General features: G+C 40.6%; 1 protein-coding gene across 1 annotated transcript in view; it reads left to right on the top strand.

Moving 5' to 3' along the window:
* The window catches only part of PEX5L (peroxisomal biogenesis factor 5 like), a 122,918-nt gene that overhangs the window by 61,556 nt on the left and 37,988 nt on the right, over positions 1-23,374 (top strand). Inside the window, exons 6-8 of the mRNA XM_040429984.1 lie at positions 12,127-12,213; positions 20,152-20,268; positions 21,993-22,136. Of these exons, the coding sequence (XP_040285918.1) occupies positions 12,127-12,213; positions 20,152-20,268; positions 21,993-22,136 (348 nt within the window). The remainder of the gene's footprint in view (positions 1-12,126; positions 12,214-20,151; positions 20,269-21,992; positions 22,137-23,374) is intronic.

The raw sequence follows: 23,374 nt of genomic DNA, 5'->3' as shown, positions 1-23,374 counted from the left end.
AAAACAAATCAGTGACCAATATAGCCACCTTTCTTTGCAAGGACACTCAAAAGCCTGCCATCCATGGATTCTGTCAGTGTTTTGATCTGTTCACCATCAACATTGCGTGCAGCAGCAACCACAGCCTCCCAGACACTGTTCAGAGAGGTGTACTGTTTTCCCTCCTTGTAAATCTCACATTTGATGATGGACCACAGGTTCTCAATGGGGTTCAGATCAGGTGAACAAGGAGGCCATGTCATTAGATTTTCTTCTTTTATACCCTTTCTTGCCAGCCACGCTGTGGAGTACTTGGACGCGTGTGATGGAGCATTGTCCTGCATGAAAATCATGTTTTTCTTGAAGGATGCAGACTTCTTCCTGTACCACTGCTTGAAGAAGGTGTCTTCCAGAAACTGGCAGTAGGACTGGGAGTTGAGCTTGACTCCATTCTCAACCCGAAAAGGCCCCACAAGCTCATCTTTGATGATACCAGCCCAAACCAGTACTCCACCTCCACCTTGCTGGCGTCTGAGTCGGACTGGAGCTCTCTGCCCTTTACCAATCCAGCCACGGGCCCATCCATCTGGCCCATCAAGACTCACTCTCATTTCATCAGTCCATAAAACCTTAGAAAAATCAGTCTTGAGATATTTCTTGGCCCAGTCTTGACGTTTCAGCTTGTGTGTCTTGTTCAGTGGTGGTCGTCTTTCAGCCTTTCTTACCTTAGCCATGTCTCTGAGTATTGCACACCTTGTGCTTTTGGGCACTCCAGTGATGTTGCAGCTCTGAAATATGGCCAAACTGGTGGCAAGTGGCATCTTGACAGCTGCACGCATGACTTTTCTCAGTTCATGGGCCGTTATTTTGCGCCTTGGTTTTCCACACGCTTCTTGCGACCCTGTTGACTATTTTGAATGAAACGCTTGATTGTTCGATGATCACGCTTCAGAAGCTTTGCAATTTTAAGAGTGCTGCATCCCTCTGCAAGATATCTCACTATTTTTGACTTTTCTGAGCCTGTCAAGTCCTTCTTTTGACCCATTTTGCCAAAGGAAAGGAAGTTGCCTAATAATTATGCACACCTAATATAGGGTGTTGATGTCATTAGACCACACCCCTTCTCATTACAGAGATGCACATCACCTAATATGCTTAATTGGTAGTAGGCTTTCGAGCCTATACAGCTTGGAGTAAGACAACATGCATAAAGAGGATGATGTGGTCAAAATACTCATTTGCATAATAATTCTGCACGCAGTGTACATGGTATTGCTGTAATGGTACTGACCTGGAAAATGAAAGTAACAGGTCAGTTTTACCGTATAGGGAACTCATTAAAAACGAAACCCATAAAACTGTTGCGGAATTGCATCATATGCATTATTAAATGATGGAATTAGAAAGTGTCCCACAAAAAACAAGCCCTCAGACAGCTATGTAAACTTAAATATAAAAAAGTTATCGCCCAGACAGGCAGGGAGTAAAAAACGAAATTGCAAAAATGAAAAACCCTCTGGGGCTGAAATGGTTAAAATGTTTGTTTCTTCTGCTATAGTTAGGCTGGATTTATATGTATATAGATGCATTTTTTACAGCCTCTAGGGCCTTATATTTGTTGTTAGTCTATAGGGATATAGGCTCTAATTTATTAACGGGGAGAAATGTGAAGTTTGTCTTGTGTAAATGTGTCTATTTGTGGTCAGTGGTGCTAATTTAGCATATTTTAGGTGTAGTGTTTTTTCATGGAATGTGCCTCCATATATTTCATATTTTTGCTTTTTAATATGCTTTAAAGTTCCCAGAAAAGCACATTACTAAAAGATATCAATTAATAAATGACTCTAAAATGCTTATAGATTTTAGAAAGCAGGTGTTTTGTAGGCATTTTTAATTCATCCTAAAGGAATGACACTTTTTTTACGTTTTTGCATTCACTTCTAACTTGGGCAAAAAAAACTAAGGGCGTCATTTATGAACAGATATACGTCACTTTTGTGGTGTATATCTGGACTAGATTCTGTTGCATACCATGTTGTGGTCTGCAACTTCTTCCCCGGTCACGCCAGGTCTAAAAAACAGGCATGGGCGGGGAAGGGGAAGTGCCGGTAGGCCCATCTCATTCGTCATTTCCTACGCCTGGTTTAGGCGTAGAAAATGGTCTAAATGTAAGACAGCTAGGAAGCTTGCTTACATTTTGAATCGGCGGTGGATACGCCAAAGTTATATAGAGGCCAGCGCCTCTACATAACTTCGGTGATCCATCGCCAGTGCAGGGGCTTATTAAGACCGGCGCCTAAGCCAGTCTTAATAAATATGCCCCTAAATCTAGACCTGGAAGAGTTTACAGACACAAGCAGGGTATTCCATATACTTTATTTACCGGTGGGTGAGGAACATACAAATGCCTTGCTTTGTTTAGTTAAAACACAAGAAATTACTGTGGTAAATTCACAAAAGGTCAACTCCAGTAATGCAGAGAATTTAGAGGCAGATGGCTAGAAGCTTTTCTTGTGCTGAGGTATCCATTCAGAATCTGGTTCATGCAACATGGGAGAATAGGTGGCTGCAGTTGTTAGATTTTCCCATTGGGCAGTACAACATATGGAGAACAGGTCATGTATTTATCTATAATTCACAGGGTACAGTACAAACATCTGCTAAGAGTAGTGTAGGCACTTGTAATTCACAAGGTGGAAGCAGCTAAAAGTTGTTCCTCAATAGTTTGGTTGGAGCATGGGAAACCATCACAAGTACACAAAGATATTTGTAACCCACAGTCCCATGGTACATGTAACCATTTTGTGCAGGTTTTTTTATAAACTTTAGTACCAACATTTGTAATCTATAAAAGTATCTGAAGTCTACAGACTGTGCCATAATTACCAATATTCTACAAGATATATTTGTACAGGCTGTTCTTTGCAATGTGTGCCACTAATAACAGGATCCTCTAAAGCAGGATGTGCCAGTTCCACAGTATGTGCTGGCCTTTTGATGTCCATTACTTGTTCTACCTACCTGTCATGGACGTTCCTGCGACAGGTGGAAGGAGATCGGGGAGACTAACAACACATGGTTTGATCTGACAGGTTTTCCTTGTGGATCAATAGGCATCTGTGTTGTTTCTGGTAATGGCAACACCCCTTGCCTCAGGTGTTGCTAATGTGGTCATTTAACCTTCCTTATTTATTGTTGCTTCTCCCACAATGCTGTGTGGTTTATAGCTTCAGTCTCAGTTGTGAAAAGCTGGTGTGTGGATCTCGGTAGATTTCCTTTCCCTTTTTGTATTTTGTTTGGGTTCTGTGTGTTGCATTTCCCTATCATTTGTATTAGGCCTAAAGGAGACTCCTGTTCCTCCTTCCTTTTGGAGGAACAGGCAGTCTCGTCCCTGCCATTAGTACTAGGGTCCTATAGGGTGAGATAGGATTCTAAGTATCTGGTGTATGAGCTTGCCTACCTTTGGGGCCTGTTCATACTGGTAGTCTGTCAGGACTGGAGTTAGGAATCTCTCTAGGAGGTGTCCATCTTCCTTCCCTAGTTTTCAGGCCTTATTCCGGTATCCCCTTTCCCTCCTATGCTCGGTGTGGTGTTTCCCTCCCACACTGAAGCGTGACACTAGTTTGGTGAAACAGGGCTTCTTAACAACTAGCAGGTCTACAGGGGTTTTTGGATTTTGGCTCTAATAAAGGTGACTGAATAGTTTTTATAGATATAATGATTATGTCGGCCTAAACTTTTGCCTAGGTTTTATTTATAGGTCAGCTGGGAGACCAGACCAGGTCATACGGCAAGCACAAGCTTCTTATTCCCTTGCTTCTAACTACATAGGGGCTGCACACATTCTGCATATTTTTTAGCTGCTTATGGTGTAAAGTACTTTACGGCTTTGCCATGTGCTGCTGTCTGCCTGTATGACTTTTTGTTGCCACCTTTATTTGTTTTCAAGTTTTCTTCTCAAGGGTCTGCCATCCCTCACCTCCATACTAAATATTTTGGAACCTTATATTTGCTGAATGGGCCCCCAAAGTCTGATTGTTCAATGATCTGTTATCATGTGACAATTTGGCTGTATGCTAGTCATTGCCACCACCGAAATAGAGGTCTGAGATTAGACAAGACCCAACCTGCACCTCTCCTCTAAAGAAATTCTACAAATCTTGTGATTGTATCTATTCTCAGATAGTCTGAGTCATCTTCCAGCATGATAACCATGGTACATTGGCAACAAGTTTTGCGATTAAGATAAATTGTAAATTAAGCCGCTAGAGTTGAGCAAACCTGCCTTTTGGCAGCTTCGAGTTTGTGTTCGGGGTTTAAGTATATTTTTTTTACGGAATCCATAACGTAATTTAATGCCGGAATGCCTTTAAAGGCATTCTGTTTTGCATGCCATCATAATAATACAAGTGTATGGCCAGCAGAACGGAACCCTCGGGGCTGGCCATTCACTTGTATTATGCGGCATGCCGGCATTGAATTACCTGATGGATTCAGTGAGAATGGAATCCATTACATAATTCACTTAAACCCCAAACTCAACTCTAGAAGCCTTATTGTGGGGGTCTTCAATTGAAGGGCACAGTTTTGTTAAAGGCGTTGACCAATTTGTTTGTAAGATGAGTTTATGGTGCTAATATAGCCTTTGTTGACATTATGTACTGTTTTCTTTTTTTTTTATAAGATATGCTCTCTTGTTTACCAAGTCTTTTGTGCTGTCTACACAAAGGTCTTGTCCATAAAATGGCTGCTGATGGAGGTTCATGACAAAAATAACTCCAGAAACATCACTCGGCCTTCTCCATTCAAATACTGCACCTGCTATCTGTACTTGCACTGTTGTGAATTTAGTGCAGGTGCAGTGTGTTGAATGGAGGAGGCTGAGTGATGTGTCTGATAACATGACCCTCCATCCTATGGACAGGACCTCTATGCAGACAGCACAGAAGATTTGCCTAACAAGGGGACACAGCTTATGAAATACATCAAACGGCACAGAATATAAACAAAGGATATATTAGTAAGTGCCAGATAGTCATCTTATCTACACATTGGTCTCAACTAGCCAGAAAGTGGACAACCACTTTAATAATGTTACTTTGGAGTATTGACAGTTAAAGTATTCCATATACTGTATAATATAAAATATAGATACTAACAAGAATTGGGCCTTTGGTAGAAATAATCTACATATCTTACATAGCTCCTATTGGTGGTGCAGGGAAAGTCGATGTGGAAGCATATGCCTCCATGCCTCCACTAGCCCCCTTTGTCTATGCTCTTTCTATGGTTTATCACCGATATTGTTAAAAAAAAAAGGGCTGGAACTACAGGGATATTGACATGTTTTACATATCATTTACCATGATTGAAATAGTTTTTTGCCCTTTAAACTACTGAATTAAATAGTTTAGATTTATGCATTATGTAATATATTGTTATTTATCATATTTAGGCATACAGTGACAAAAATGTGCAAAACACATCATCATAAAATATTAGCAACAGCTTCCAGGATGAAACAGAATAATCACTAAGTGAAACCGGTTATATACTGTAACAGTCATGAGTGCATGCATATTGCGTGATTTTTCAGGTGGATTTGTAGTGTACCATGTATTTTGGCCTTTTGGATTCATGGGACATTTTTCCTGTGCTGTATATTCATTTTCTTAGGATCCAGTGTTTTTTTTTTACAATGCAAAGCCAGCTGCTAAGCTCTTATTCTTTGAGATAGATAGATAGATAGATAGATAGATAGATAGATAGATAGATAGATAGATAGATAGATAGATAATAGATAGATAGATAGATAGATAGTCAGTGCCTTATAGTTATTTTCCAGTCATTTCTGGAGTGTTGAGCCAGGACAGCAAATAGAGAGCAGTGGAGAGTATCATCAGAGTGGCATTTTTATTTGCCTGCTGGGAAAACCCCTTTAAGGCTTGTTTAGATGTTTTTGGTGTCTACTATGCATGTACAGTACCGTTAGCCTTAAGTTAAGATATTGTCAGCCAAACTCACCATTTTTGGCAGGACCGGATGACAATTTAATACATATGGGGAGTTCCCGATTCTTCCTCAGATGATTTTGGGGGAGAGAAGGATTAGGCACATTAATTTCAATGCCAATCGTTTTACTCTATCCTCTCTCCCAACTGAAAAATATACACGTTTGGCCAAACCGAACATCTATTTGCATGGAGGAGTCAGGAACGAGTTCGGCCAACAGCTATTGAAGGTACAGTATATGGGCACTTAAAAAATATACTGTTCTTATATTATAGATTCAGATGTTTCTACAATGTCTTATTATTAGATGTGCTGACAGACTGATGATCATTTTAGAAAATGTGTCTGTCCATATACAGTCTTGTGAAAAGGCACACATTAAAGCATATTGTAGCAACCGAACAGACCCCTTTGATAAAAACAAAAGCAAAGTTAGTCAGGACATTCTATACAATGAAATAAATGCACAACTGTTCGTACGGCATGGCGGCAATACAAAACAAAAGGCAAGATGCAACAGCACTCTGCAAACATTGAATATATGGACAGAAATGATACTAATGCTATGCTCACTATATGAATAAATATGATGTTCTTAGCACATTGATGTATGTCTTACAGACTATATATCCCAGTGAAGGATTCTCTATAATAGGCAGAGCTAAAAACACTGATTACTCCTGCAAATATCCAACCAGTAATTGAGCCTTTACATTTATCATGCATCCTAAAGCCTTTTATACACAATAGATCCTAAAAGGTCTGCACACACGCATGACTACACCGGTAAAGGTTAAATAGTGAAGTATAAAACACCTTGATTAATACAGTGTAAGACTCTATAGTTACTCTATAGAAATTGGAAATTGTTTTGCTTCCCATTGTAAATCCTGATTACATGTTGTTAAAGGGGTTGCCCAGCTTGTTTAGCTTTTTTAAATTTTAACCCCAACCTAGAGAAAATCATACTCGCCTGCTTCTTCCCGCTTGGTTCCAGATCCTTGGCTCTGTTCACTGGTCCTCCGATCCCAGTCTGTAAGCTTCCGGATGGAGTGGTCATGTGTACTGCTGCAGCCAATGACTGGCCTCAGCTGTCATGTGTCACCAAGCAGCACATCACTGTTGGGTCATATGCGGCTTGGGGGCACATCATTGCTGAGGCTAGTCATTGGATTTTTCATGCCAACTGAAAGACACAATCACCCAATGAACAAGCTTGTTTGTTCATATGGTGATTGCTGGCACCTTTACAGGGGCCAGTTATTGGGAACTAGTACTTCTACAAACTCTCATCCCTGATAATTGGCCCGATTATCGGTCTGTGTAAAATAACCGTAAAGGGGTTTTCCATAGTACAATATTTATGACCTATCCTCAGGATAGGTCATCAATATCTGATTGGTTGGGTTCTGATTTCTGTCACCCCCACCTATCAGCTATTTGAAGAGGCAGCGGCGATCTGGAGGGCACTGCAGCCTCCTCACAACATACTAAGCACAGCGCCATACATTGTATAGCAGCTAAGCTGCACATGGTACCAGAGGTGGGTCCCACATGTTTGTGACATTTATTTTGGGACATATTGTAGTCATATGTCACAAAAGTTGAGATAGGAAAACCCCTTTAACTCATTGAGGAAACAGCTATGCAGTGTTTAGCATAAAACAAAATAACTAGTTTAGCAATTAAACTTGAATCCCTTCTCTACATCCGTCAGAGCATGTCAGATGTTTAGATTTGGCGGCAGCTCAGAAACTTAGCTGGCGCCATAGCCAGTGGGTGCCTGCTATTTTTTACAGCAGATGTTTGCTGGCAGTGTCCACAATCAGAAATGGCTCCTATCACTCTCAGATGTCGTTTTTGGAAAGTTTTTTATTTTTAAAAGTATTATAACAAAAAACTATATCAATTTGGTATCTCTTCACTGGCCCTCAGAATATAAGTAACATGTATTGTTTCTCCAGTAAAGAAGCACACCAGTTAACTGCAGACCCTGATTATCTGTACTTATTTATCATTGGGGTGCACTATGCTTTACCACCCATTCTAGAGAACAGCAACACGTGGTAACACCTCGGCAGTGTCTGGGGGACCCAGAGTAGCATTGGAGCCAACCTAGCCACTGCACTTGTCCAACAAAAACAAGCATGTGGACAGAAAAATAAAAAAAGGTATGGCTTTTGAAATGCAGGGAGTAAGAAACAAAAATGCAAAAATTGAAAACAGTCATCTCATGAAGATTTAACGAATACCTCCCAACTGTCCCGATCTGGCCAGTCAACTACTTGCTACACCATTCAATGGGCTGTGCTCTCCCCAGCAGGAATGCAATATGAAGTGATGTCATCGCACATGCTGGGAGAGCACAAGCCAGGGACTGGTGTGCTCCATTTATTGGGGGCATAAGGTTAGGTGAGAATGTTTTTTATTATATTTTATTAAAACTACAGGGACTTCACAATTGTAAAGGGGCCCTAAGAGAGCATCCTACTGTGTGAGGTCATGAAGGGGGCATAACTACTGTGTTTCACCAAGAGGACATTCTACTGAATGGGAGCACTAAAGGGGAATACCTGTGGGGCTCTAACAAGACATCCTTACTGTGAGGGGGCATAAGGGGACAATACTAATGTGTGGGGGCACTAATGGGGAATCACTATTGTGAAGGGGCACTAAGAGAGCACTAACAGAGCATTTTACTGTGAAGGGGGCACTAAGGAAGACTTCTATTGTAAGGGGGCATAACTACTGTGTGGGGGCACAAAAGGAATTGGAGGTATTGGGCAGAGTTAGAAGCGTAGTTTAGCATAAAATAAAGTTGCCACGGCACGCTATAACGCTGATATTGTCCCTCTTTGGAATTCTCAAAAGTTGGGAGGTATGATTAAAGTCCACTAAATACATTCAAAATAAAGAGATCAGGTCATCAATTTTTACTGTCAACAGTTAGACAAGGATAGAGTAAGAATAAGCAGCTAATCTGAATTGGAAGCTTGCTTGGGGTTTACGAGCAATAGGGACACTGGACACAGAAAGAGACATTTCAGGTTTTGTAATATTAGGAGAAGAAGATAACACATGGCTTATGGTTTTGGAAAGATTGAGATCCATATAAAGAAAAGTCTTGACAGCACAGAGGCACAGCTGGGCATAACTGTACAAGTGTAGAACTGGGAATAATTAGCACAAAAAGTGTCCTGTAAATCAAAACTGTTTATTATGTCTCCATCTGGAGCTGTACAACGACAACCTAACACAGTAAATCCTGAGGAGCCCAACAAAAAGGAAAATTGGAATCATGGTGGAAATGTGCTTAACATAGTTCAATACTGTCCATAGGACAAAAGAACCAGTAGTGGATTTATCTGCTGTGTCCAGTGCAGCTAATAAATCCAGATCAGGTTAAACACGGTAGTCAGAGAATTTAAGATTGTAAATACTGTTTTAGTAAATGTAAAGCATGAAAACCAAATTGCAAGGGGTACACCAGAGTGACAGCCAGGAGACCACGATGACTTTGTGACAGGAGATTAGAGACAGAGAGATAGCAGAGCATGGAAAGCATGGTGTAGTATTACTTCATTAAAGAATGGGCATATCCATGCATACTAAAGAGAATCTGTGTGAATGAGGGCTTGAATATTTGTTTTGGCTGAAAAGACAGATGGTTAATGGAATAAAGATCTAAATGTAATTTATATTTAGATATTTTGTACAAATCACAGCTATGAGCAACCTTATGCACGCATTGGTTAGCTTGGTGTAAGATGTGTGTCTTTAAGGCCATTGGGATCTGATCTTCCAGGAAGGATCACAGTCTTTTGGAGGGTTGCGGTGGAGATGATAAGAGGGCAGCGTTTTATGAACATGTAAGACTTCCTTAACTCAATGGGGCAGATTTATCAAGACTACCTTTTCTAACACCATTTTTCATCTAGTTTGCGGTGGCATGAGGTGTGCCAAAATTAAGAGATACCTCTTAATAATAATTGTGGTACAACTTGGCAGGTCTGTTTGCCACAATATGAAATCTGTTCCGGCTGGTGTACATTTCAGGCATTTCTTGTGCCAGAAAAGTGGTAAATGTGTTGGGCCACTTAGGCCCCACTGTGACTCCGCACATTTTTTACAAAAGTGGTAGGAAAAGTGAAAAAAAGGCAAAAAGTCACAAATCTTTGTGCAAACTGGGTTTGAATTTTTTTTTCTGCCACAATTCAGATTTATGGGGCTTGATAAATCTCCCCCAATGACCCACATTTACCAAAATTAATTGGAAAATTGAGCCAAAATGTGGTACATCTGAATTTAGAGAACTCTGCGCCTAGCCCAAAAAGTGGGCATGACTTAGGGCTCTTTCACACTTGCGTTGTTCTTTTCCGGCATAGAGTTCCGTCGTCGGGGCTCTATGCCGGAAGAATCCTGATCAGGATTATCCCCATGCATTCTGAATGGAGAGAAATCCGTTCAGGATGCATCAGGATGTCTTCAGTTCAGGACCGGAACGTTTTTTGGCCGGAGAAAATACCGCAGCATGCTGCGCTTTTTGCTCCGGCCAAAAATCCTGAACACTTGCCGCAAGGCCGGATCCGGAATTAATGCCCATTGAAAGGCATTAATCCGGATCTGGCCTTAAGCTAAACGTCGTTTCGGCGCATTACCGGATCCGACGTTTAGCTTTTTCTGAATGGTTACCATGGCTGCAAGGACGCTAAAGTCCTGTTTGCCATGGTAAAGTGTAGTGGGGAGCAGTTTACTTACCGTCCGTGCGGCTCCCGGGGCGCTTCAGAGTGACGTCAGGGCGCCCCACGCGCATGGATGACGTGATCGCATGGATCACGTCATCCATGCGCATGGGGCGCTCTGACGTAATTCTGGAGCGCCCCGGGAGCCACACGTACGGTAAGTATACCGCTCCCCCGCTCCCCACTACTACTACAGCAACCAGGACTTTAATAGCGTCCTGGGTGCCATAGTAACACTGAATGCATTTTGAAGACGGATCCATCTTCAAATGCTTTCAGTTCACTTGCGGTGTTACGGATCCGGCGGGCACCTCCGGCAAATGGAGTAAACGACGGATCCGGACAACGCAAGTGTGAAAGAGGCCTTACTGGAAAAGGGTTGTGTAGGGCTTTGTAGGAAAGGGTCTGGCTTAAGATGCAACATTTTGAGTAAAAGTTGCAGCACAATCCTGGCATGAAATTCTGTAACAACATAAGGCAACCAATAATTGGTACAAAGTTAAAGGGGGTCATTTACTATCCAGAAATAGACCTATATTTCTGGCCAAATAAAGGTTATGTGCATTGCATCTTCCCCCCCTCACATCAGGTCTAAAAAAGGGGGGGGGGGAAGGGAAAAGGCCGGCCCATCTCATTCATCATTTTCTAAATGGTCTAAATGTAAGCCAGCAAGGAAGCTGGCTTACATTTAGACTGATGCTGGATACGCCGAAGTTATATAGAGGCCGGCGCCTCTTCATAACTTCGGCAGATCCACTGCCAGCGCAGGGGGTATTAACACCTACGTCTAAAGCGCCGATCTTAATTAATGACCCCCAAAGTGTCTAGCCATGCGCCAAATTTATCATGTAGTCTAAGTGATAAATCTGGTGCATGTCTAACTGCCGGTCTCAGTTTACGCGATCTACAGGATAAGTATATCTGCCACAATGTGATTTGTGTTGGATTATCATGTATTCTGGAATACTGGACAATCTTAGGGAAGCAGCCTAAAATGCTGATATAAAGAATGCCAATCTCATGCGTCTGTGTAGTCTGGGTATTGTCCATTTCTTGTACGTCACCTGGATTTGTGAGGTTCCAGATTATCTTGTACTGTATGTCCACGCTGAAAATAAAAATGCGTTTTCTATGAAAATTGAATGAAAAATACCCCTTTCTGATGTACTGTATGTATCGCTTTAAACAAGCAAATACAGATTTGTAGATTCAGAATGGAGGATAATACAGGGTCTTAGATATGGCTGGCATATAGTATTTCAAGATTCATCATTGAATCTTCCTATGATTAGTTCTACAGATTGCGATTGATGAAATAAAGTTGACAACCCAAAATTCAAATCCATGTGTCTTTTATCCATTATAAGGATATGTTTAATGCTTTATCTTTCAGGGTAGAGAATTGCGCTTGGGAGGAGCATATTTGTCCAGAAACCAATCACTAGAGGAAGAATTTGAAAGAGCAAAGGCTGCAGTTGAGGTAATGTGTCACATATAGGCATCGTTAAAGGGCACATTCAAAGCTTCACAAAATCAGCAAAGAGGCGTATGTTAAACTGAAGATTTAAAATCCATTGTGGTCCAATTGTGATTAAGCAATTGATTAGATTTTTTGGACCTAGTTGAAATCATATGCACATTGATAGCACATGAAGTTGGCAATTTAGAGAATCTTGTCCCATCTATCTGGATAAACTGGCTTTCTTTTAGGCCAATATGTAGTGCACTACGTGGGTAGTGTGGGATGTTGAGGTTTTGTTTTGTTAAGTAAAGATGAAAACAGATTCTAAAAAGGAAAAGATTATAAAAGCATCTGTTCTATTTGTCAAATTTGAATTGCATGCAAAATAGGATTTGAGAACCTGGCGGAGATGTTTCCATTTAGAGATATATGGAAAATAAACCTTGCTAGGATTCTACCCTGTCAGTACTGTAAAAGTACAGAACACTAGCCCTGCTCAATTCAGTGGGTCGGTCCCTATACTATACTGCCCTCAACAGAGGTGACAGATTCCCTTTAATACATAGTTTTGTGGGAAATAATTCCGTACACAGTACCTTGCCATTTATCCATTCAAATCTTTGTTTATCTGGTGTTTAGAAGTCCAGTTGGCCATCCTAATCAGTGACCTAGTTTCTATGTGCATTCTCATACAGGAAAGCCTTTCAGTCAGTAAGTAGGACCGCCTACTGGACTCCTAAACCCAGAATAAGCAAATGTTTGGATGAATAATATACTATACAGATTGTTTCCCTGCATAACTATATATCAATCTGCTCAGCTCCTCATGCTCTATAACATGCCGCCCATAGATTGGACGGCATTTTCAACCTGCCAGGTTTCCTTTGAATGTAATATTGCATTGTGGGAATGGGGTAATGCTATTGGTATTATACATTACAGGAATAGGACGTTTCTGTTGTTTAGAACCTCCATACATAATAACTTTTGGACAATGATAAAAAATGGGATTTTTACCTTGACATTTTATTTTTTTAAGGGGTTGGGATGGAGAATAAAGCAAGTTAGTCATGCATGAAGTCTTTTAAGGTTTAACAATTTATTCTCAGCAGATATGATCTTCATCTACTCTTACATGTCACCTCCTCTGAAAACACAGACACATAAGCAACACATTTTTCACAAGATACACATTTATTAACTGATACAATCATACTTAGCAATTTTCATCTTCTGCACAAAATCAGCATTTTACTCTAGGAAATATAAGATTCAGATGGAGATGACAGATGATCACTGCGCAAAACAGGAAGCATGTTTTGTTACTAAATTATTTGTTCAGAGTGAAATAAAATGGACTCAGGGGATGATGTTCATTCCACAGGAACACCACAGGAGGCTTTATTTATGACGAGATGAGTGATAGACTTACTGACAAGCAATACATTTATTAAGAACAGAGTTTTAGACGCCAATCTTAATAATTCCTATAGCAGTTGGTGGATCTGCCGAAGTTTTGAAGAGGCGCCGGCCTCTACATAGCATCAGCGCATTTAGCGCCAGTTCTAAATGTAAGACAGCTTCCTAGCTGTCTTACATTTAGACCATTTTCTACGCCTAAACCAGGCGTAGGAAATGATGAATGAGTCGGTCCTACCGGCCCGTCCCCTTCCCCGCCCACACCATGCCTTAAATAGGAAGAAACCACGGCACTCGTTTTTCAGATAATCAGAGATAATTCACTTATTGTCCATCCAAGAATTGGATCTTTTGAATAATGGCCAACGAAACGTCAGGTGGACGTCTCCCGATCTACAACACTAAGGCCATGAACAAGGTCCTAGTGGACCGAAATGTTGGTTATTATTCAAAAGATCCAATTCTGGGATGGACAATAAATGAATTATCTCTGATTATCTGAAAAACGAGTGCCGTGGTTTCTTCCTATTTCAGATTGATGATCTCCACTGAGCACCAACAGCTACACAAGGAGTGCCATCCACTATAATTATCATACCATGCCTTAGGCCTGACGTGAGCGGAGAGAACTCACAGATTCTGCCACACCATGGCGTGAAACATAATCTGTACCAGATATATCCCACAAAGGTTCTATGTCTGTTAGCTCAGGCCACAACAAATCACGTCCTGCTTGTCCAGCCCTGCTCTTGGTTAAGGTTGCAAGGCAAGGTTCCCTGAAAATTGGGGAAATGATGCACTGTGATGCTGCTGGTGTTAGTGCACACAATGATGAGGCTGGGTTTTTATGCGACCGATCCACGGTACTTTACACTTCAATAGATGGTTCACACCATACAGTCCATTCAATAGATGGTTCACACTAGCACTGTACACAGCAGTCTATACAGTTTTCATATGCACTTCCCAAGGCTGTATATTGGAGACAGAGGGATGAGTCTCTTTCTTATTGTCTGCACAATCTTCACAACTCGACCAAGAGGTGCCATGGATCTTACTCTGGCTGTAATATCATCAGTCAGATACAGTCTCTGAACAGAGGACCCTTCTGTCCTTTTGATATGATGGGGAACCTGAAGCTATTTATTTCCAACAGTATACAGAAAAGTTTTTAGCCTGAATATAGGTATGTTACCATCTCTGCAATCCTCCTTGTATGACCACTGAACTTTCTGCTGCATTCAGCACACTGTCTCTGAAAATCAGGGACAGTCCTGGCAAATTCGGGACAGCTGGCAACTATAATTTAGAGAGTAGTGTTGAGCGTGAATATTCGTATTACAAATTTTTATCGTAATATCGTCACTTCGACAATTCGCTAATACTTAGAATATGGTGCTATATATTCGTAATGACAAATATGTTTTTTTTTTGTTTGTTTTTAGCACAGTACACATCAGGTGATCGTCCCTCCCTTCTTCTAGCTTGTGGGCCAATGAGAAGGCTTTGTCACAGCTTAGCAACATCCCTAGCAACCAATAGAAAAGTTGCCTACCCCTTAATTATATAAATTAAGACACTCCCCAGCAGCCATTTTGTGGAGTTTCATGTGAGAGAGAGAGGAGCTTGAATACTGTGCTGTGCTTTTTCTAATTACATTCCAAATCGCATATAAATATTCCAGATAGTTAGTGTTAGATAGTAATAGGGTATTGTGTAGCTGAATAGCTGATAGGGTCCAGTGCAGGGTGTAGTGTAAGTTATAGAGATCGTTAGCTGAAAAATATAATCCATATAATTAGTGTTAGATAGTATAGGCTATAGTGTGCGCAGGAAAATAAATGTGCAATGTGCATGTGAGAGAGATTTCTCTGCTGTCCATACATACATGCTCCAGAAATAGTCAATGTGATAATACAATCAGTATTATGGTGTCAGACCTGATTAAAGGTGAAATATTCGAATCAATAGTGGCGATTTGCGCAATCTCGAATACTTTGAAAAACTCTATCTGCATATAAAGCTATTGTTATGACATGCATGGAATTTTTATCTAAAACAGTGCTGTAATGTACAATTACTTACTGTGTTTTTCCTCACTATCTCAAAAGTTGCAGCCAACCATTTTCATCACTTATGTAGCTAATAGTGCGTGCGTGCGTACGTGCACATGCATAATAGCGCAATCGAAAAGAATATCACAAAATCACAAATATTTGGCGAATATTCACCTAAATATTTGTAATATATCCCGAATTCGAATATTGCCCCTGCTGTTCATCACTACTAGAGAGGAAGAGGTGGTGCCAGCTCTGCCTAGCGATGGTAACTAGGATTCAGCCAGTTCCTTCAGGCTCTCCAGATCTGGTTGTTAGGCTTTTTAAAAGTTGGGTGGTATATGTGTAGTGAATATATGGCGTATTTATGTATGTGTACCATGTATATGGTGTATTTATGTCTATGTGTGTTACATATATATGGTGTATGTATATGTTAGCATGTCCGCCGTTGAGTATCCCACCCCTGCATACACAGTGCATTAATCTTTGTAGTGGGCTTCAAGGACTCTGCAGATGAGACGAAGTTCAGCAGATAAATGTTCTGTTTATTCCCAAGTTAATATGGATGTTTTCATTAAACTGGAAGGCCACTTTAAGGTACACTAAATGGCCTTTTATACACAGTATAAATTCTGGTAAGATTACTTTCTACCCCACTTTCCTATCCTGTGTAGGAGAGAAAGGCATAACATCATGGACCAATTTTCCATCTTGTTTGCTGAGGTTGCCTTGCTTATTATTTCACCACCCGCTAGGAACTAAGGTGCTGCCATCCTGAGCTGGGGCCCCCTTTTCACATGGACCTCATAGAAGTGGCAATGGCCACTTCTATGGTATGCATATTATCGTCTTCTGAGTTTTGAGCAACAAAAACATGATATATTACATTGATAATAAAGCCCTTGGCCAAACACCCCTGTTTTACAATGTATTCATGCCATTTTCTGCCATAGATAGTTTATTGGATGAGGCACAATATGTGGCTATGATTTCACTTTACATTTGTGAAGTAAAAGCATCTTATATGATAAATTTGTTTTCTTTAGTAACTACTTGTTCTCTGCTGCTGAGAAAAGCTCATAGATTTCCATATTTTCCAAGAATTGTTTTACTCAGCTCTTAATTTGCCGCTTGAAAATCCACAATGGGAACCCATCAAGCCTCTGCAATTTCTTACTAATTCGCACTTGATTAAATATGTAAACGTATTAGGCAGCACAGTGCCCTCTCTCTGACATAGCATTAGAGAAAATGAGGATATGCACCTGCTTCCTTCTAATTAGGAATCTCAATACAAATTGTAACTTGTACATTATCTGAGCTTTACTCTTATGTATTTACATCTACAATAAAACACATCAGGGGGAAACAAAGGCAGGTTCTTGTTTAAACAGTTTTCATACATCTACAGTACCCCAACTCTTTGTAGGATCTTATCATTTCCCCCAAAAAAACATCATTAATGATAAGTCCTCTGACAATTTTTGGTGACAATATCACTTCCATTAAGCAAGTTTTCCAGTACTCAGTTATTGAAATCCTCAGAATAGGTCATCAATGTCAGATCGATGGTGGTCCAACACTCTGCACTCCCACTGATCAGCTGTTTCAGGCAGCCCCTATAGAGTGAGTGGAGCCAGAAGCACAAGGGTCCATCTACTGTGTAGTGACCATGTCAGGATACTGCAGTTCATTTACCATTCAAGTGAATGGAGCTAAGCTGCAGTACACCAGCACTATTGTCAGCGCAAGAACAGTTTTGTCCAGAGTAGTTTTCGTCTACATATTATACATCACTTCCTGCCTGATTAGACAATTAATCGTCTAATCGGGCAGGAATTGAAGTACACCAGCACTGGAAACTACATACATGGTGGACGGAGTCTTCTCTCTGCTGTATACTTTCTAGCACTGGAGGCCGCCCAAAACAGCTGATCAATAGGGCTGCAGGCTGTTGGACCCCACTAATCTCATGACCTATGGAGACATCCTGAAAAAAAAGCCTTCAATATCTAAGTACAGAAACACCCCTTTAATACTTTCATAGGGACTGTCATCCAACGTTTCTATGCTTAATTATGTAAAAATATGCTGTCCATAGTACAGCATTATTAGGCAAATTTACCTTTACAGAGTATATGAGAGCTTTTATAAGTTCTCAACCAAAATTTGCCAAAGTAACTAGCTAAGAAATGGCTGACTAGACTTTTAACAGCTTGACGGTACAGGACAACTCAAGGTTTTATATTTATAGATGATCTTTTACAGTTCTAAGAAAATCTGCTCAATAGAATATTTTTAGAAGAAGAAGGCACTGAGTTGGCCAATGTACATCTGTATATCCATGTCATATAGTGTTCCAAACATCATAAAAGCTCTAATTTTCAAATAGTAGGCATTAACAGGGTCCTTTATGAAGCTGCAATCTGCAACTTTTCCCCACCCAAGCCCAGTCTAAAAAAGTGGGCACGACATAGCTTGTTTCAGGCATAGAAAAAGGTCTAACTGTAAGACAGCTCGGAAGCTGTCTTACATTTAGAAGCGGCGGTAGATCCGCCGAAGTTATGAAAATGCCGGCACCTCTTCATAACTCCGGCGGATCTACTGCCAGTGCAGGAGCTTTATTAAGACCGGAGTCTAAAACACCGGTCTTAATAAATGACCCCCCTAAATCTCTAGTCAGGTGCAACATGTCCTTTGGAAAAGATAAGTAGAAACACCATGATCTGGGCATAATACACTGCGTGCAGAATTATTAGGCAAATGAGTATTTTGACCACATCATCCTCTTTATGCATGTTGTCTTACTCCAAGCTGTATAGGCTCGAAAGCCTACTACCAATTAGGAAATTAGGTGATGTGCATCTCTGTAATAAGAAGGGGTGTGGTCTAATGACATCAACACCCTATATCAGGTGTGCATAATTATTAGGAAACTTCATTTCCTTTGGCAAAATGGGTCAAAAGAAGGACTTGACAGGCTCAGAAAAGTCAAAAATAGTGAGATATCTTGCAGAGGGATGCAGCACTCTTAAAATTGCAAAGCTTCTGAAGCGTGATCATCGAACAATCAAGCGTTTCATTCAAAATAGTCAACAGGGTCGCAAGAAGTGTGTGGAAAAACCAAGGCGCAAAATAACTGCCCATGAACTGAGAAAAGTCAAGCGTGCAGCTGCCAAGATGCCACTTGCCACCAGTTTGGCCATATTTCAGAGCTGCAACATCACTGGAGTGCCCAAAAGCACAAGGTGTGCAATACTCAGAGACATGGCCAAGGTAAGAAAGGCTGAAAGACGACCACCACTGAACAAGACACACAAGCTGAAACATCAAGACTGGGCCAAGAAATATCTCAAGACTGATTTTTCTAATGTTTTATGGACTGATGAAATGAGAGTGAGTCTTGATGGGCCAGATGGATGGGCCCGTGGCTGGATTGGTAAAGGGCAGAGAGCTCCAGTCCGACTCAGACGCCAGCAAGGTGGAGGTGGAGTACTGGTTTGGGCTGGTATCATCAAAGATGAGCTTGTGGGGCCTTTTCGGGTTGAGGATGGAGTCAAGCTCAACTCAGAGTCCTACTGCCAGTTTCTGGAAGACACCTTCTTCAAGCAGTGGTACAGGAAGAAGTCTGCATCCTTCAAGAAAAACATGATTTTCATGCAGGACAATGCTCCATCACACGCGTCCAAGTACTCCACAGCGTGGCTGGCAAGAAAGGGTATAAAAGAAGAAAATCTAATGACATGGCCTCCTTGTTCACCTGATCTGAACCCCATTGAGAACCTGTGGTCCATCATCAAATGTGAGATTTACAAGGAGGGAAAACAGTACACCTTTCTGAACAGTGTCTGGGAGGCTGTGGTTGCTGCTGCACGCAATGTTGATGGTGAACAGATCAAAACACTGACAGAATCCATGGATGGCAGGCTTTTGAGTGTTATTGCAAAGAAAGGTGGCTATATTGGTCACTGATTTGTTTTTGTTTTGTTTTTGAATGTCAGAAATGTATATTTGTGAATGTTGAGATGTTATATTGGTTTCACTGGTAAAAATAAATAATTGAAATGGGTATATATTTGTTTTTTGTTAAGTTGCCTAATAATTATGCACAGTAATAGTCACCTGCACACACAGATATCCCCCTAAAATAGCTAAAACTAAAAACAAACTAAAAACTACTTCCAAAAATTTTCAGCTTTGATATTAGTGAGTTTTTTGGGTTCATTGAGAACATGGTTGTTGTTTAATAATAAAATTAATCCTCAAAAATACAACTTGCCTAATAATTCTGCACTCCCTGTAAAGTATTATTATGGGTAGAAGTGAAGATAGGCCATTGTGTGGTCTATTGTTCTTCTGTTGGATATCTTGCTTTTCATGCCCGCTGACATATTCTGGATAATGTTTTGGTTGACACTGTAGAATGTATAAAAATAAGTTGTAACATGAGCTAAAGATTTGATTATATCTTTCCTAGTCAGACACTGAATTTTGGGATAAAATGCAAGCTGAATGGGAAGAGATGGCAAGACGGAACTGGATTTCAGATAATTCAAGCTCATCCAATCAATCTGAAGCATCTTCCAAAGAAACTGTACGTACATTGTACAAAGCTGATGTGTTTCTGTTGCAGATTCTGAATTGGTCCACATCAATAATTCTTGATATTTGATGCACTAGCTCAGTAATGGTTTACATCAAATATGATGGGGGCCTCACAGGCGGCCCTGGACTTGATTACAAGGCACCCAGGGTGCGTGTAGGCACACAAACACATTAATATTAGGCACAGCACAGTAAAGAATCCCTTCTCTTCATGACAATGACACTTTTAAAAGGACAGGTCAAAGGTGAACACTGTCATTACTTTATATTTACCGTAATTATGTTGTAAATATGCCACATATTTAATTGAGCATTTTATATCCCAAAAACCCAGTAATCTGAACTTAAAAAGGTTGCCTCGAATAAAATATTGTGTAGTTAAATCCAGGCCAATATTACAAACATATTTTGCATTTATGCTTACAATATGAAATACTCATACGTGCAAATTGTGCAGTAATAATGTTAGAATAGCGCCATCAGCTGTTTCTTTTGAACAGCCAGTTCATGTCCACCTCAGCAATTACACTAACAATGTCTTGCACTTTTATCACCTGCTCAGCATTTATTCTGACATGCAGAGAAAACTGCAGCTTTGGAAGCAACCAGCTCACCACACCAGGAGCTCCCCTGCATGACCGAAGCAGTAAGACTGAGCATGTGCATCCACCTCAGCACCTTTACTGAGGTGGACGCGGAAAGGTTTGTTCAATAAATCTGTAAGACAGTGTAAATTTTGACAGATAGCCGTAAACTGTGCCAAATATTGTGGCACATTTTTTGGTGCCCAGAGCCATCTTTGAGTTATGCCCCCTTTCTCATGAAGCCACGTCCCCTTTCTGCTAAGCGACATTGCCTTGTCAAACACATCACAAACAGTGTCTGAAACTCTGTAAAATACTTACTTCACGTGTTGCAAAGAATGTGTGCCAGTTTTTGGTGCAAATTGTGTCTGAATTCTGGGGCATTTTGATTTGTAAATCTCCAATGTGTTCAATAAAAAGACTATTGAAAAGAAATACACAAAGAAACAGCACGTGGCACTGCAGTAACATTATTCCTGGAGTATCTGGGGATATAAGCATTTTTTTATATGCGTAAATACAAAAAAAAAAAAAAATAATGAACTGGATTTAACTAAAAATATTTTTCGTGGGGCAACCCCTTCAATGATATTCCGAAAATCTATTTTAATTCTCAATTACTTATGGCTTTTTTTATTGCATATGGAAAACACAAAAACAATCTTATGAGAAGGACAACTCAAAGAAACACCAATGGCTCATTTACTTGCACTGACTGAGTATACAGTTATTGGGAAATAACTTCTCATCAGAGGAGGTGAGAGCTGCATTTATATGTAGTAATCACCTCCATTGTATGGGGACGAATAACTGCAACTGCAATTGCTGATCCCCATACAGATTTATTGTTCCTGGGTAGCAGATCCCAGTTTACACAGCCAGATCTGCTGCCCAGAAACAATGATTTAATGTCAGCATAAATGATGATTTCACCAGATGAACCAGCATTTGTTAGTTCATCAGGTGACCAACTGCACCTTTACATAGGGACAGATAAAAGATATAGGGAAGAGTTGGTTGACTACAAAAGATTGTGACCTCAGGTAAACAGCCTTTTAAGTATGGAAAATCATTAATTGCTCTTGTAAAACATGGGATATAATATGGGATTGTTATTATTTTGGTCCAGGGTTACTATTTCCACACGAACAACCCATTCAAGGAGTGTTTTGGAGCCTTTGAAGAAGGGATGAAGAAACTAAAAGAAGGGGATTTACCAGTGACCATCCTCTACTTGGAAGCTGCCATTTTGCAAGACCCTAATGATGCTGAGGTACCGTAGAAATTTACACATAGCCTTTTCACATATTAATTGCTTACCAATTGTAATTCTCAAGGTGATATGTGCTTTTTTCTTAAGTCTACAATGTCAAATTCTGCATGCTAATTATACAAAGGATACTCGTTTAGAAAGCTCAATTAGGCTACAGAGAACGGATTAAAGTATAAAAGCCAATTAGTAAATTAATGTATCGGAAATCACCCTTGTTAATCCAGGCAATGGAAATTCCAGGAAGGATATGCACTACTTTATACTGGGAGATGGTTTAAGAGACTTGTCAAGGAAGATTAGTTCAAATAATCCCAGACATAAGATTTATTTCTCAGGTTCTCCCGAAGAAAATCAATTGCAGAGAGACAAAGTTACTTGGCAAGAATGTAGACATCAGGGCAGTACATAAGGTACTGCAGTTAGGAGCCTAATCTTATGAAGGTAACAATTGGCTGTTAAATGCCAAATGCCGCTGAAGTTTTACAATATGATACTCACACAGTTACTGTACACTTAAAAAGCAATAATGTGCAGACATGGCTCCAGTTAGTCTTCAATTCACTTAACAAGTTATTCAATATAGAATGCGAAAGGAGTTTAGAAAAATTACCAAAAAATAGCAAAAATCGCTTTTGTCTATATTAATGCAACAAAAGTATACAATACAGTGTAATTTACTGTATATGTATCGTCAAACATCGCCATACAAAAACACAATTTTAACTGCAGACCACACACAGCCACCTAAGGGTACTTTCACACTTGCGGCAGGACGGATCCGACATGCTGTTCACCATGTCGGATCCGTCCTTCCGCTATTTCGCCATGCCGCCGGACCGCCACTCCGTCCCCATTGACTATAATGGGGACGGGGCGGAGCTCCGGCGCAGCACGGCGGTGCACGGCGAAAGCCTCCGGACTAAAAAGTCCTGCATGTCCGACTTTTTAGTCCGGCGGCTTTCGCCGTGCACCGCCATGCTGCGCCGGAGCTCCGCCCCGTCCCCATTATAGTCAATGGGGACGGAGCGGCGGTCCGGCAGCACGGCGAAATAGCGGAAGGACGGATCCGACATGGTGAACAGCATGTCGGATCCGTCCTGGCGCAAGTGTGAAAGTACCCTTATTGAAAAAATAATAATTTTAACTTGCAAAAATACATAGAGGCAAAAGCGGAAAAAAACTTAGCTGGTCATTAAAGGGGTTCTCTGGGAATTAAGAAAATGAAAATTATTAAATAT

This window comes from Bufo bufo, chromosome 4, assembly GCF_905171765.1.
Source record: "Bufo bufo chromosome 4, aBufBuf1.1, whole genome shotgun sequence".
In the NCBI taxonomy this organism is placed as follows: domain Eukaryota; kingdom Metazoa; phylum Chordata; class Amphibia; order Anura; family Bufonidae; genus Bufo; species Bufo bufo.
Note: the sequence above shows the minus strand (reverse complement) of the source record. Positions and strands in the feature narration are given on the sequence as shown.